Source organism: Nyctereutes procyonoides, unplaced genomic scaffold, assembly GCF_905146905.1.
Source record: "Nyctereutes procyonoides isolate TBG_1078 unplaced genomic scaffold, NYPRO_anot_genome, whole genome shotgun sequence".
Classification (NCBI taxonomy): domain Eukaryota; kingdom Metazoa; phylum Chordata; class Mammalia; order Carnivora; family Canidae; genus Nyctereutes; species Nyctereutes procyonoides.
The window spans coordinates 22,963,713-22,977,007 of NW_026575145.1; the positions used below are offsets into that span (position 1 = coordinate 22,963,713).

At 41.9% G+C, this 13,295-nt stretch overlaps 1 protein-coding gene across 5 annotated transcripts in view; it reads left to right on the forward strand.

Moving 5' to 3' along the window:
- Nucleotides 1-14: 14 nt before the first annotated feature.
- Nucleotides 15-13,295, forward strand: part of ACIN1 (apoptotic chromatin condensation inducer 1) — a 35,734-nt gene continuing 22,453 nt past the window's right edge. The window contains exons 1-4 of one of the 5 annotated variants that reach the window (XM_055309065.1): nt 15-349; nt 1,768-1,833; nt 3,868-3,979; nt 4,390-4,509. In XM_055309065.1, the coding sequence (XP_055165040.1) occupies nt 38-349; nt 1,768-1,833; nt 3,868-3,979; nt 4,390-4,509 (610 nt within the window). In that variant the 5' untranslated portion in view covers nt 15-37. The remainder of the gene's footprint in view (nt 350-1,767; nt 1,834-3,867; nt 3,980-4,389; nt 4,510-13,295) is intronic. The other 4 variants (XM_055309062.1, XM_055309064.1, XM_055309063.1 and 1 more) reach the window with 4 other exon arrangements.

Genomic DNA, 13,295 nt, shown 5'->3' on the forward strand with positions numbered 1-13,295 from the left:
GCGCGGCTGGGAGGAGGGAAAGAACTGATTGGTGCCGATGTGGAGACGGAAACACCCGAGCAGTTCCGGAGGAACCCGGGGAGTTGTGAGTGGTAATCGAGGGGTTGACTACGGCAGTGGGCGGGGTCAACTCGGTACGTTCCAAGGGCGTTGGCGGAAATTACCGAAGATGCCCGAAGCCGTCGGGACGGACCCGAGTACCTCACGCAAGATGGCGGAGCTGGAGGAGGTGACTCTGGACGGGAAGCCTCTTCAGGCGCTGCGGGTGACCGACCTGAAGGCCGCACTGGAGCAGCGAGGCCTAGCGAAGAGCGGGCAGAAGAGCGCCCTGGTCAAGCGGCTCAAAGGGGTGAGAAGTCGGCGTTGCCGGGGTGTCGGAGGGGAGCGGACCCGGTAGAGACGGGGCTCTGCCGCGGCGCAGGCGCAGTGTCCGGGCTCCGCGCGAGCTCGCTCAGGCCGCCAGCGCGAGCCTCCGGATCCGCGCGCACGGTGGTTGGTGAGGCTCGCGCTGGAATAGAGATAGCGCCGGTTCCCGCCTTAACGGCAGCGGCGCGAGCCCAAAATGGGAGGGTGCGCGCTACTCTCTCGGAGTGTCTTAAGCTCCTTCCTCCTTCCCCCACCCCCTCCTTGTTTGTGTCTGTGGTTTCGGCGCATGCGCTGCAGAAGGAGTTAAATCCCACTACTACCACCGGCGTAGCTGGCCTGAGGGGGGCGAATTGGGCAGGGTCGGAGTTAGGGGTACAGTTGGGCGGAGGGGTGAATGGGGTGGTTGTCGGTGTCCGGAAGGATAGGATCGGGATGTAGAGTAAAATGTCTGCCTGATTAGATCAGGAGGTGAGATAAAGAGAAACCTTGATTTGAAGGGACTCGGTTATAGAGGGGTGTATAATTTATAGGGCATCCAGAAGCAATTTGGGCGGATAAGAGTTTGGTGAATATTGATGAGAGAGGGGGCAGGTTGGTATATGTTGGGCGTTTTGAATCGATTTGAGTAGCTTAGGGTGGGATCGTCATGAGGTGGGTGGATTTGTGTGTATAGATTTGGTGTAAACGGTGGGAAGAGGAGGATGTCTTGGTCTTAACTGGGGTTAATTAGGATACATGGCCTCTAGTACATATTAGTGCTGGGTTGGATCAAGGGTTAGTTTGACAGACCGTTCCCTCTACAGAAGCTGTTTTGTGTATGTGGATTGGGTCAGCCATAATTTAGAGTCTGTGGTCATTTTGTTCTGTAGCCTCCCCTTTGAAATTTTTATAGAGTTGATAAATCTACATGCCACTCTGTTGGAAACAATACAAGTTCATTCAAGTAGATCTAGTCCTGGGTAACTGAGCAAGTAATTCAATCAAGCCAAAACCAGCAGCCCTATGTTGGTTTCCTGTATTTGAAGCTGACTTGAGTATTTGAAGTCATTTTACCTGCATGGCCAGATTTAGAAGGGGCATTAGTCAGAAGTGTAGAAGATAATAGGGACTGTAGTGCTGGTTCTGTCACTGTAACTGATTTTATTACATAGCCAGGTCACTTGATTTTCTCCAGGTGCCTGCAGTTCACATTTGTACATTTGAGAGCAGTAATGGTGGCTATGTTTAAGGGTCTTCTGAAGATGAATGAGAACAGTATTAGTTAAAAGACTTTTAGGTCCCTGGGAAAAGAATACAGTTTAACCGTGTATGGTTAGTCATTGCATTCAATGAAGAGATTGGGGGGGGATGGGGGGGGGTGGTTTTCCCCTAGTTTCTGACTTTTGCCCTTCTCTGTACCAGGCTCTAATGCTAGAAAATTTACAGAAACACTCAACACCCCATGCTGCATTCCAGCCAAATTCCCAGGTAAGAAAAAAGGTTTGTTAGCTAGGGTGGGCTCTTTCGATGCATAGACCTATTGAAAGACATAATGATGTATATTTGATACTTAAGTCCTCACTGGTGTTTTCCTAAGTTCCCTGGGTTGGAAATGTCCTCATTCCAGGAACAGTTGAATTTTAATAAGGAATTCCAGAACTGAATTAGAAGAGCTGTTAGTTAATTTCTGATACTTGCAATGATGTGTGCAGAAAGATGGGACTCCAGTTGATTAAGTATAGTACAAGAATCCAAAGTCATTTATTTGCCATTGATTTGGGAAAAGTAGTTGATGTCTTTGAATGTAGTAGATATGAAGTAGACAATCAATAGGGCAGTGTAAGGAAATACTTGCTGATCAAGAAGTCTGGTGTTGACAAAGATTTTCCAAGAATTCAATCCTTTGGAAATTACCCGCCATTACCAGTGTTAATGCTAACTATGCACTTACTCCCAAACATCATTAATTCCTTGGTTTCTTAGGGCAGAAATTTAACCTTTGGAGGTCCTGGGTCCTTCAGTTCCTATGTATAACACGAGAAGGCATTGGACTGTGTACATAGCTTTATACTACCCTCTTAACTAAATTAGATCTATTTTTACCTGTTATGTATATTGAGTTTCAGCATAAGATTTCTTTAGAAATCATTCCACAGTTTAAAAAAGTGAAACTTTTAGACTGTGTGACCTCATAAGATCATTTTCAGCTCTTAAAATCGCCTCATTATAGTGTGTTACGTACATAAAGGAAAATCCAGAGCTTTGTTAGTGCAGTTTTGTGCAGCTCTGGTACTAGATGAAGTCCCAAGATACTGTGGAAAAACAAGAGAGCCTTCCTAGTCCCTTGTTGCCACTTCATTAAGCTATATCATAATCTAGTAAGTTTACAGATGTTTAGTTAAGAATAAGTTTAAGAAACTACATAAGTTAATCAGTTTGTGATTATATTCCTTTTGTTCATTGCATTTTAGTCTTTGAAGCTTTGCTTTTTTTTTTTTAATTTTTTTTAAAATTTATTTATTTATGATAGTCACACAGAGAGAGAGAGAGGCAGAGACACAGGCAGAGGGAGAAGCAGGCTCCATGCACCGGGAGCCCGATATGGGATTCGATCCCGGGTCTCCAGGATCGCGCCCTGAGCCAAAGGCAGGCGCCAAACCGCTGCGCCACCCAGGGATCCCTGAAGCTTTGCTTTTATTAACCTAGGATTTTTGCTGCAAATGCATATCTTTTCTAATACATGCAACCCATACTTCATCAATGTCCGTTGAGTACCAAGAGACCTGTTTCTATTTTAGATGAAAATAAACATTTACCTTGCTTGGGAAAGAGGACTGAAAACAAGCAATATGTATTCAGATTTTTTCTTGAGTTCTAGTAGGACTTGCTAAGCAAGAAGGCTCTGGGGAGGAGGACTTGGGAAGAGAAAACTGAAGGACAGAAGAATGCTGTGGGAATCTGTATTGCAGGAAAAAAGTTGGAAAAGGAAGTAAGCTTCTGGATTTTAAATAGTGTTACCTAGGATTTCTTCCCACCCAAAGAAAATAGAGTTAAAACTCTGAAAGCTGAACGGTCATCCCCTTTCTTAATCTCTTGCTTTCATCCTTTACTGTACTTCAATTTTGGAGACGTTTGACAAAATGGTTCCAGGATAGGTGGAGATTGACCATTTTTATCAACAAAAAATGACATGGTATGAACTAGTATTTTTTCTTGTTGTTATTAAAAGGAAGATTTAGATTATATTTAGATAATTTAGATTTTAAGTTACTTGGGCATCACTGGTTGGGAACTAAATATTTAAAATAAGAAATCATGTGTGGTTCCTCTCTTTGCCATCCTTTATGAATCATACGATTCTTTATTTTGGTTCAACAAAACTTAGAAGAGGGCCTTCAAACATTTTGATAATCTTTCTTGGATTCAAATATAAGAGGAAGACTTTTGCTCCGTGAAATTTTCTTCCCTGTGTTTTCCTGGTTTGCTTTCCTCAACTTTTCTTTTTCCATGTCTTCTACACAGATTGGCGAGGAAATGAGCCAGAACAGTTTTATAAAGCAGTATCTGGAAAAGCAGCAGGAGCTTCTTCGGCAGCGTCTGGAACGTGAAGCCCGAGAAGCTGCAGAACTTGAAGGTAAGCCCGGACTGTCAGAAGGAGTTTTTCATTCTTAACTCCTGTCACTGAATAAGATAGGCCTGTTTAACTAGGCAATTTCAGGAATAAGTCAGGCTGAAACTGCTACTTATTTGCTTTGGTAGTTAAGCCAAGTGAGTTGTTTGTTTACCTTTTGTCAGGGAAGAAAACACTTAATTTAACTATCTGTTAGAAGAGGATTCCTGCCAACAGGAAGAATTATAAGTAAATTAAGCTACCCTTTAAATGAGGTAGTTCTTAATCCCAGGGAGTTTTTTCTGTGTACAGTGCTCTTTTTAGTATATGCTCTGTGTCCCATGACTTTGCTTGATTTCCTTCACTCCCCTACATATTCCCACATGATGAGCCCTTCACTCCCTCCCTGCCCCGACCCAATCTGTACTTTGCAGAAGCTTCAGCTGAGTCGGAGGACGAGATGATCCATCCTGAGGGAGTGGCTTCCCTGCTGCCTCCTGACTTTCAGAGCAGCCTGGAGAGACCAGAGCTGGAACTCAGCAGACATTCGCCCAGTACGTATCTCCCTCCCCACTGCGCTGATTTGTCAATCCTGCGTAGTTGGTGGGGGGAGGTAAGTTACGCCTCCTCTCATGCTAAGCCTCCACTGAAGTCCCAGAGAAATTCTGCGACATTGACACTTCACATCTGTTTGTCATGGGAATTATGTCCTTTTGGAAGTCTGCTTTCACCTCTGTGTCGTGTTAACCTCTCAGAGTGTTTTCTAAGGCAGCATGATGTTTCTTCTCCTCTGTACCTCTTTAACCTCTTGTGCCTCTGGGTTGAGCAGGAGTCATAACTCTTCACCAGTTGTATAGATTACTTCTTGCACACTCAGTCATACCACCCAAATGGGTATCTGCTGTAGTTCATTAATTCATTCAGCAAGTTTTTGTTGAATGCCTGTTGTATGGTAGGCACATGCTAGGCACCAGGAATATGGTAGAGAAAGGACAAGTTCCTGCCTGAATGAAATGTATAGCCTAGGGAGGAGATGGACATTAATCAAATTATTATATAGTTACCATTGAGCTGTGTGCTCTGAGAGGCAGTGCAAAATATCATGTGAGCATATTACAGGGAGTTCTAATGCATTGTGTGGAGCTGTTCAAGCAAAATTAGCTTTTCACATAAAAATTAAGCACCCAGTTTAGTATCTCAAGCAAAAATCTGTAAATGCAGCTTTTATCTTCTAAACTACCTAAGACGGTATACTTTTAGGAGAACATGTATATAAGATGTGAATGGTAGGTAGATATGTTAAATCAATGTGTACAGTAAAAGTATTTTGAATCTCTATTAATGTTAGTGGTCGTAAGGTAATCGTATTTAATATTTTTTAGAATGTAGAAGTAACTAGCTCTTCTAATTAATACAGAATTTGAACATAGATTTTTAGAAAATACTTAATGGTAGAAGAATAATAAGTTATTTTAGAGATCTCTTTTTTCCTCAAGTACAAAAGTAGCAGAGCCTCATTGATCCATTTTGCTCTTTGCACTCTTCCCCAATTGCAAAGCCAAGAGGAAGGGGAAAAACTCTTCTGAATTAGTTTGTTTCTTTTAAAATAGTCAAGAAAATATTTATTAAATTTCTATTATATACATATTTCCGTGCTAGAGTATATGGGGAGTTAGCGCATTGTAAAATCTTTTTGGGAGAGAGAAGATAATTGCACATAAAGCCAACAACTGAAGGTGATGTGTTTTGTTTGATTTATTTATTTATTTAAGATTTTTAAAATTTATTTGTGAGAGACATAGGCAGAAGGAAAAGGAGGCTCCCTATGGGGAGGCTGATGTGGGTGGGACTCGATCCCAGGACCCTAGGATCATGACCTGAGCCAAAGGCAGATGCTCAACGACTGAGCCACGCAGGTGCCCCTGAAGATGGTGTGTTTTAAAGCGACATATAAATAGTGCAAACACACAGACCATAAAAATAATAGAATAAGGGGATCCCTGGGTGGCTCAGCAGTTTGGCGCCTGCCTTTGGTCCAGGGCGTGGTCCTGGATTCCTGGGATCGAGTCCTGCATCAAGCTTCCGGCATGGAGCCTGCTTCTCCCTCTGCCTGTGTCTCTGCCTCTCTCTCTCTCTCTCTCTCTCTCTCTCTCTCATATAAATAAATAAAATAATAAATAATCTTTTTTTAAAGGTACATTGGATTAATATTGCAAAGGGTTTTGAATATCAAGAATGAATATGAAATTTTTTATTTTAAGGGGGAAACCATTGAAAATACTTGATACAGGCATGATTTGATAAGCAACTCTCTCTCTTAAATAAGCCTCTCAAAAAAAAGTTCTCTTTCAGTTCTAAATGTAATTTGAAATGAAAATGAGAAATGGATCCTGAAATAGAAACAAGGTTTCAGGGGATCCCTGGGTGGCTCAGCGGTTTCGCGCCTGCCTTTGGCCCAGGGCGTGATCCTGGAGTCCGGGATCGAGTCCCGCATAGGGCTCCTGGCATGGAGCCTGTTTTTCCCTCTGCCTGTGTCAATGCCTCTCTCTCTCTCTCTCTCTCTGTGTCTATCATAAATAAATAAAAATAGGGCAGCCCAGGTGGCTCAAGCAGTTTAGCACTGCCTTTGGCCCAGGGCCTGATCCTGGAGACCTAGGATCGAGTCCCATGTCACGCTCCTTGCATGGTGCCTGCTTCTTCCTCTGCCTGTGTCTCTGCTTCTTTCTCTCCTCTCTGTATATTCTCAGAAATAAATAAATAAAATTTTTAAATAAATAAATAAAAATCTTTAAAAATAAAAAAAAATAAAAAATAAAAGATATAAGGTTTCAAAAGCAAAGATTTAAAGGATAACCAGTCCCTTCAATGTTTTTTATCAACCAGACTCTTCCTATGGTGGTAATTAATGAAGGGGGTGAGGGGGACAGTAAAAGAGGAGGAAAGAGAGAAGCAAAAAATATAAGAGATGAATGTAGTAAATTGTAGAGTACAGCTAACAATTGCCATTTGTGTTCTTCTGTGTACTCTCTGCCATAAACTCTCTTACCTCTGATCTTGGCTACAGTGTGAATCTCATAGATGTGGTGCAAAATTTGGTCAAGGTCCTAAATGGAGTGATGGTTGGGAGTTCTAGTGGTGTTTAGTTGGATCAGTTGCAATGCCTGGAGTTTGCCCAGAAAATTAGGTTCTTTTAAGATGTGCAGTGTTAGTTTGTTAGTAGGCCAATAAACTATCGGGATCCCAACTTATTTGGATGTTTTGGGGGTTCTCTCTTTAATAAGATTTTTTTTTTTTAAGATTTTATTTATTTATTCATGAGAGACACAGAGAGAGGGGGGGGGGCAGAGACACAGGCAGAGGGAGAAGCAGGCTCCATGCAGGGAGCCCGATGTGGGACTCGATCCCGGGTCTCCAGAATCATGCCCTGGGCTGAAGGCGGCGCTAAACCGCTGAGCCACCGGGGCTGCCCTCTTTAATAAGATTTAATCAAAGATTTAATCAAAATCTATTATTAGTAATAATAGTTTGCTAATCAGTAGTGGCACCTGAAGATCTTTTGGGGGGGGGTATTACTATTCTTAAGAATATGACTTCCTGGGCCTACCTACCCCAAGAATCTCAGGAAATGTGAGTCCTGGGACTCTGCATTTTTAAAATTTTTTTTTTTTAATTTATTTATGATAGAGAGAGAGAGAGAGGCAGAGACACAGGCAGAGGGAGAAGCAGGCTCCATGCACCAGGAGCCCGACGTGGGATTCGATCCCGGGTCTCCAGGATCGTGCCCTGGGCCAAAGGCAGGCGCTAAACTGCTACGCCACCCAGGGATCCCGACTCTGTATTTTTTAAAAGTCCACTAGTAGTTCTGTTAACTCAATTTGTGAATGACTAACTCAAAGAATAGTTTTTCAGTTTTGTAATTAATCAGGATCTTTGGCTTATATTCCAGCAACCTCCTGTTTGTGTGCTGTAGACAAAACCCTAAATAGGGAAAGGAAGAATTTTTTTTTTAAAGATTTATTTATTTATGATAGACATAGAGGGAGAGAGAGGCAGAGACACAGGCAGAGGGAGAAGCAGACTCCATGCAGGGAGCCCGACGTGGGACTCGATCCCAGGACTCCAGGATCGCGCCCTGGGCCAAAGGCAGGTGCTAAACCTCTGAGCCACCCAGGGATCCCCAAGAATTGGTTTTTAACATCCTTCCTGGCTCTTCTTGACTACTCTCTTCACTACTTTCTTTAGAATTTTCTAGGGTTTTAGGAGACAGTATCCACCTTCCATAGTCAGAGTTGTCTGAGTTTGCCTCTAGATCATGATTGGGTGTACAAAAATCCTTATTGCTATAAGTTAATTATTTCAAAAAGAGTCCCAATCTAGGAAAATAGACATTTAAAAATGGGTATCAGGGCAGCCCGGGTGGCTCCGCGGTTTAGCTCCGCCTTCAGCCCAGGGCGTGATCTTGGAGACCTGGAATCGAGTCCCACGTCAGGCTGTCTACATGGAGCCTGCTGCTCCCTCTGCCTGTGTCTCTGCCTCTCTCTCTCTCTGTCTCTCATGAATAAATAAATCTTAAAAAAAAAAAATGGATATCAGGATACCACTTCTTTAACAAAGGTATAGCTCCAGGGAATCTTAACCAGCCTTTTGCTTATAGGGCATATAGTCCTCATTTGTTTTTCTCATATTAAATTTGGAAGCTGAGATTCTAGAGAAATGCTAGATAAGTTACTCAGCTAACATGAGTCAAATTTAGGTTTGGCGTCATTGCCAGATCTCCATTCTCCTAATTCCTGCTTCTTATTCATACCCAGATACCCAGATTCCCTTTGTCCACAGGCTTTGCTGTTATCTTTAGCTACCTTACTTGGGTCCTGCAAATCCTGCCCTAGGATTTGCTTTTCATAATGAAGAAACTACTTTGTTATATGGCTCTTATAAACATTCTTCACTTTATTGTCTAGCAGCCTGAAGGCTTCTGACTTTGGAATCTTGGGAATCTACATTTACCCTTGCTTTTTAACTCCTGAAATACATTTTTTTAATTGCATTGGCTCCACCCTTTGCTAAACATACTCAGTTTCTGCACATATTAACATCTAGCTTAAGATACTTAGGTGACTATGTGCCCATAATAGATGTCCCCTTTCCCAGAAGCTTGTATGCATCATGTCAGTTCTATACAGGGAGCTAGAAAGTGAGTCCTCGTTCTCTTTTATCTTGTTTTTTCTTCTTTATATTTTGTATTGCTTACTAATTTCCTGTTTTTACGTCTGAGGGTCCCCTCCAGTTGCCATTTTTTTGCAAAACAGTCATGACCAAAACTTACTGAACAGCCTACATCTCATTGGTGACTTATTACTTAAGTGCTTCCAGAGAAGTATTCATCTAGAATTCTATCACTGCAGTTTTACAGCATCAAAACAACATTATGATCCAATAGAATAGCATTTAGCTTTGAGTAGGTTGAAAAAGAGGCTCTTTGCTTGTACATACCTAATTTTAAAATCATAATTTTAAAACTTTTTTTTTTTTAAGTTCCAGGATTTTTGTTTTTTAAGTAGATTTTATTTATTCATGAGAGACACACACAGAGAGAGAGAGGGGCAGAGACACAGGCAGAGGGAGAAGCAGGCTATCCGAGGGAGCCCGATGTGGGACTTGATCCTGGGGCTCCAGGATCATAGCCTGAGCCAAAGGCAGACCCTCAAACACTGAGCCACCCAGGTGTCCCGTCTAAAACTCTTTGACCTGTTTTAGCACATTTATCTCTGACCAACTTTACAAAACATGTCTTTTTTCCACCCCTTAATTACATTTATTTATTCAGAGCACACAGGTGCTTACTGAAAGCTGTTAATCACCACACAGCATCTTTTTTATTTTTTTAATATTTTATTTTTACTTTATTGTTTTAAGATTCCATTTATTTTTGTAATATTTTATTTATTCATGAGAGACAGAGACACAGGCAGAGAGAGAAGCTGGTTCCATGCAGGGAGCCTGATGTGGGACTTGACTCTGGGACTCCAGGATCACGCCCTGGGCCAAAGGCAGGCGCAAAACTGCTGAGCCACCCAGGGATCCCCAACAGAGCATCTTTAGTATGACTTTAAATATGTGCATGTAACTCCTGTTTTTAGATTAAAAAGAAAACGAAGAGAATGTTTCTTAGAACTTGGATCGATAAAAGCCAGTACTTGAGATAGCTAGACCTATGAATTTTAGCTCTTCATAGGATTTGAAGAGTATGTTTTTCTTCCAGAGGATGGGATTTTATCCTTTTGAAAATACTTATTTTCTTATTACAAAAAGTAGTAGGTAAAAAATTTTTTTAAGTAGTATGTGTTTATTAAAGAAAATCTGGAAAAACTAGAAAAAAACTATTTTTTGCATCATCCATAGTCCCACAAACTGAAAAACCTGAATTGATACTTTGCTATATAATTTTCATCGTCTTTGTCTACATAAAGTTTAAAATATCTGCAACATTAAGATCTGTATTACTCCTTTGACCTGGTTAACTTTTTTTTGAGAGTACGCTAGGGGATGTGGAGAGGCAGTAGGAGAGGAAGAAAATCTTTAGCAGGCTCCACACCCAGCATGTAGCCCAAAGAAGGGCTCAGCTCCATCTCACAACCCTGAGGTCAGGGTCTGAGTCAAAATTAAGAATCCAGTGCTTAACGAGCTGAGCCACCTTGGTGCCCCTCTCCTTTTTCTTTTCTAATTCCTAAGCATCTGGATAATATTAAGACTTATTTTTTTAAGGTTTTATTTTTAAATAATCTCTATACCCAACATGGGGTGTGAACTCACAGCCCTGAGATCAATAGTCGCATGTTCTACCAACTAAGGGAGCCAGAGGAAGGTACAGAGATTTTCTATATGGTTTCTACTCCCACACCTGCATAGCCTCTCCCATTATCAATATCCCCCACTATTGTGATACATTTCTTAAAATTGAAGAGTCTATGTTGACAAGTCATAATCACCCAAGATGTATAGTTTACCCTAGGGTTCACTGTTGAGTTGTACATTTCGTGGGTTTGGATAGTTGTATAATATGTACCCATAATTCCAGTGTCATGTAGGGTATTTTCACTGTTGTAAAAATCCTTGATGCTCTGCCTGTTGTCCTGCCCTCTCCCCCACCCCGGCCTATACCTTTTTCTCCTATTTAAACTACAAAAATAACTTGTTTATTTTATATTCGTATAGGAGCTTTATCTAAAATTAATGGAAAACAATTTTTTCAGTTTTACTCATCTTGTAGTTTAACCTATTCCACTTATTTAATTATATTATTATTGATTATTACTATCACCACATTATTTATTAACTTCTTAGATTATCCCTCAGTATTTGTTAGAGAATCTGGTGCCAGTTTATGTCCTAACCATAGATCCTGTACACACATCCATAATGCAAGTCATTATTCACTAAGATATGAAATGGCATATTTTTAGAGATCCTATTAGTGAAGTGATCATTGAGTAAAGTTTTATAGAATATGTGCAGTGTCTTAGTTCATTTTATGTTTTTTTCTTTTACTTACAGAAGCAAAGACAAGTTCATTTTAAATTGCTGGGCTAGCGAATCCCTGGGTGGCGCAGTGGTTTAGCGCCTGCCTTTGGCCCAGGGCACGATCCTGGAGACCCGGGATCGAATCCCACGTCGGGCTCCCGGTGCATGGAGCCTGCTTCTCCCTCTGCCTGTGTCTCTGCCTCTCTCTCTCTCTCACTGTGTGCCTATCATAAATAAAAAAAAAAAAAATTTAAAAAAAATAAAAAATAAATTGCTGGGCTATAGAATTAAGAGCTTGGGTTAGAGCTCACGCCTCTATTTTATTTGCACTGATTTAGTATAGGACTGGGTTTTGTGGATCATTAAAGCCTTTTGTACTATATTAAAATTGAGCCATCTGAGTTAAGTATCTGGAATATAATATTTAGGCTGTTTTCTTTTTCCTTTTTTTAAATATATATATTTTTAGATTTTATTTATTTATTGAGACAGAGAGAGAGAGAGAGAGATTGGCAGAGACACAGGCAGAGGGAGAAGGAGGCTCCATGCAGGTAGCCCGACGTGGGACTCGATCCCGGGACGCCAGGATCACACCCCGGGCTGCAGGCAGCGCTAAACCGCTGTGCCATTGGGGCTGCCCTTTAGGCTGTTTTCTAAACTGGTTCTCATCAATATTTGCATTCCTATTCTGTGTAATATTTTAATACTGGTAGGAAACTCAGAAATCTTTCAGTCCATCTCTGCCTTTTCCTTGGTCAAGACATTGAGACCCAAATTTGGTTGTGTCTGTGTGTGTGTGTGGGGGGGGTTGTTTTAGAGAGAGAGCACACTTGCATGAGAGTGGGGACGGGGAGAGGGAGGAAGAGAGAATCTCAAGCAGGCTCCATATTGAGTGCAGAGCCCAGTGCATGGCTCGATCTCACAACCTTGATATCAGGACCTGAGCCAAAATCAAGAGTTGGATGCTTAACTGACTGAGCCACCCAAGTGTCCCAAGACCCCAGTTTTTTTTTTTTTTTAAGGTTTTATTTTTATTTGAAAGAGAGCAAGGGCACTCATACATAAGCAGGGGAACAGCAGAGGGAGCAGTGGGCTCCCCACTGAGCGTGGAACCTGACATGGGGCTCAGTCAATCCCAGGGCCCTGGGATGATGACCTGAGCCCAAGGCAGACACTCAACTGACTGAGCCATCCAGGCGCCTGGGCCCCAATTTTTTTTTTCTTTTTTTATTCATGAGAGACACACAGAGAGAGAGGCAGAGACACAACACAGGGAGAAGCAGGCTCCATGCAGGGAGCCCGATGTGGGACTCGATTCTGGGTCTCCAGGATCACATCCTGGGCCGAAGGCAGGTGCTCAACCGCTGAGCCATCAGGCGTCCCTGGGCCCAAATTTTTTAAGTGATTTATGCACAATCACCTTTTCTTATGGAATGTGAACAAAATTTTCTTTCTAGTTTTACATGGAGTTATTATTTGAAATGGCCTAGATTGGTGGTTTTCAAGCTTTCTTGAACTTATTTTTCCTTTCAAAAAGAATCCCACCTTGAGCACTTTACATAAAAACATAATTAAGGGGTACCTGGGTAGCTCAGTCAGTTAAACGTCTGCCTTCAGCTTACGTCATGATCCCGGGGCCCTGAGATCAAGCCCCACATCGGGCTCCCTGGTTTGCGGGAGCCTGTTTCTCCCTCTGCCTGTGTTGTACTCTCTCCCTGCTTGCACTCTCTCACTCTGTCAATTAAGTAAATAAAAGTCTTTAAAACAAAACTAAATAGGGATCCCTGGGTGGCGCAGTGGTTTAGCGCCTGCCTTTGGC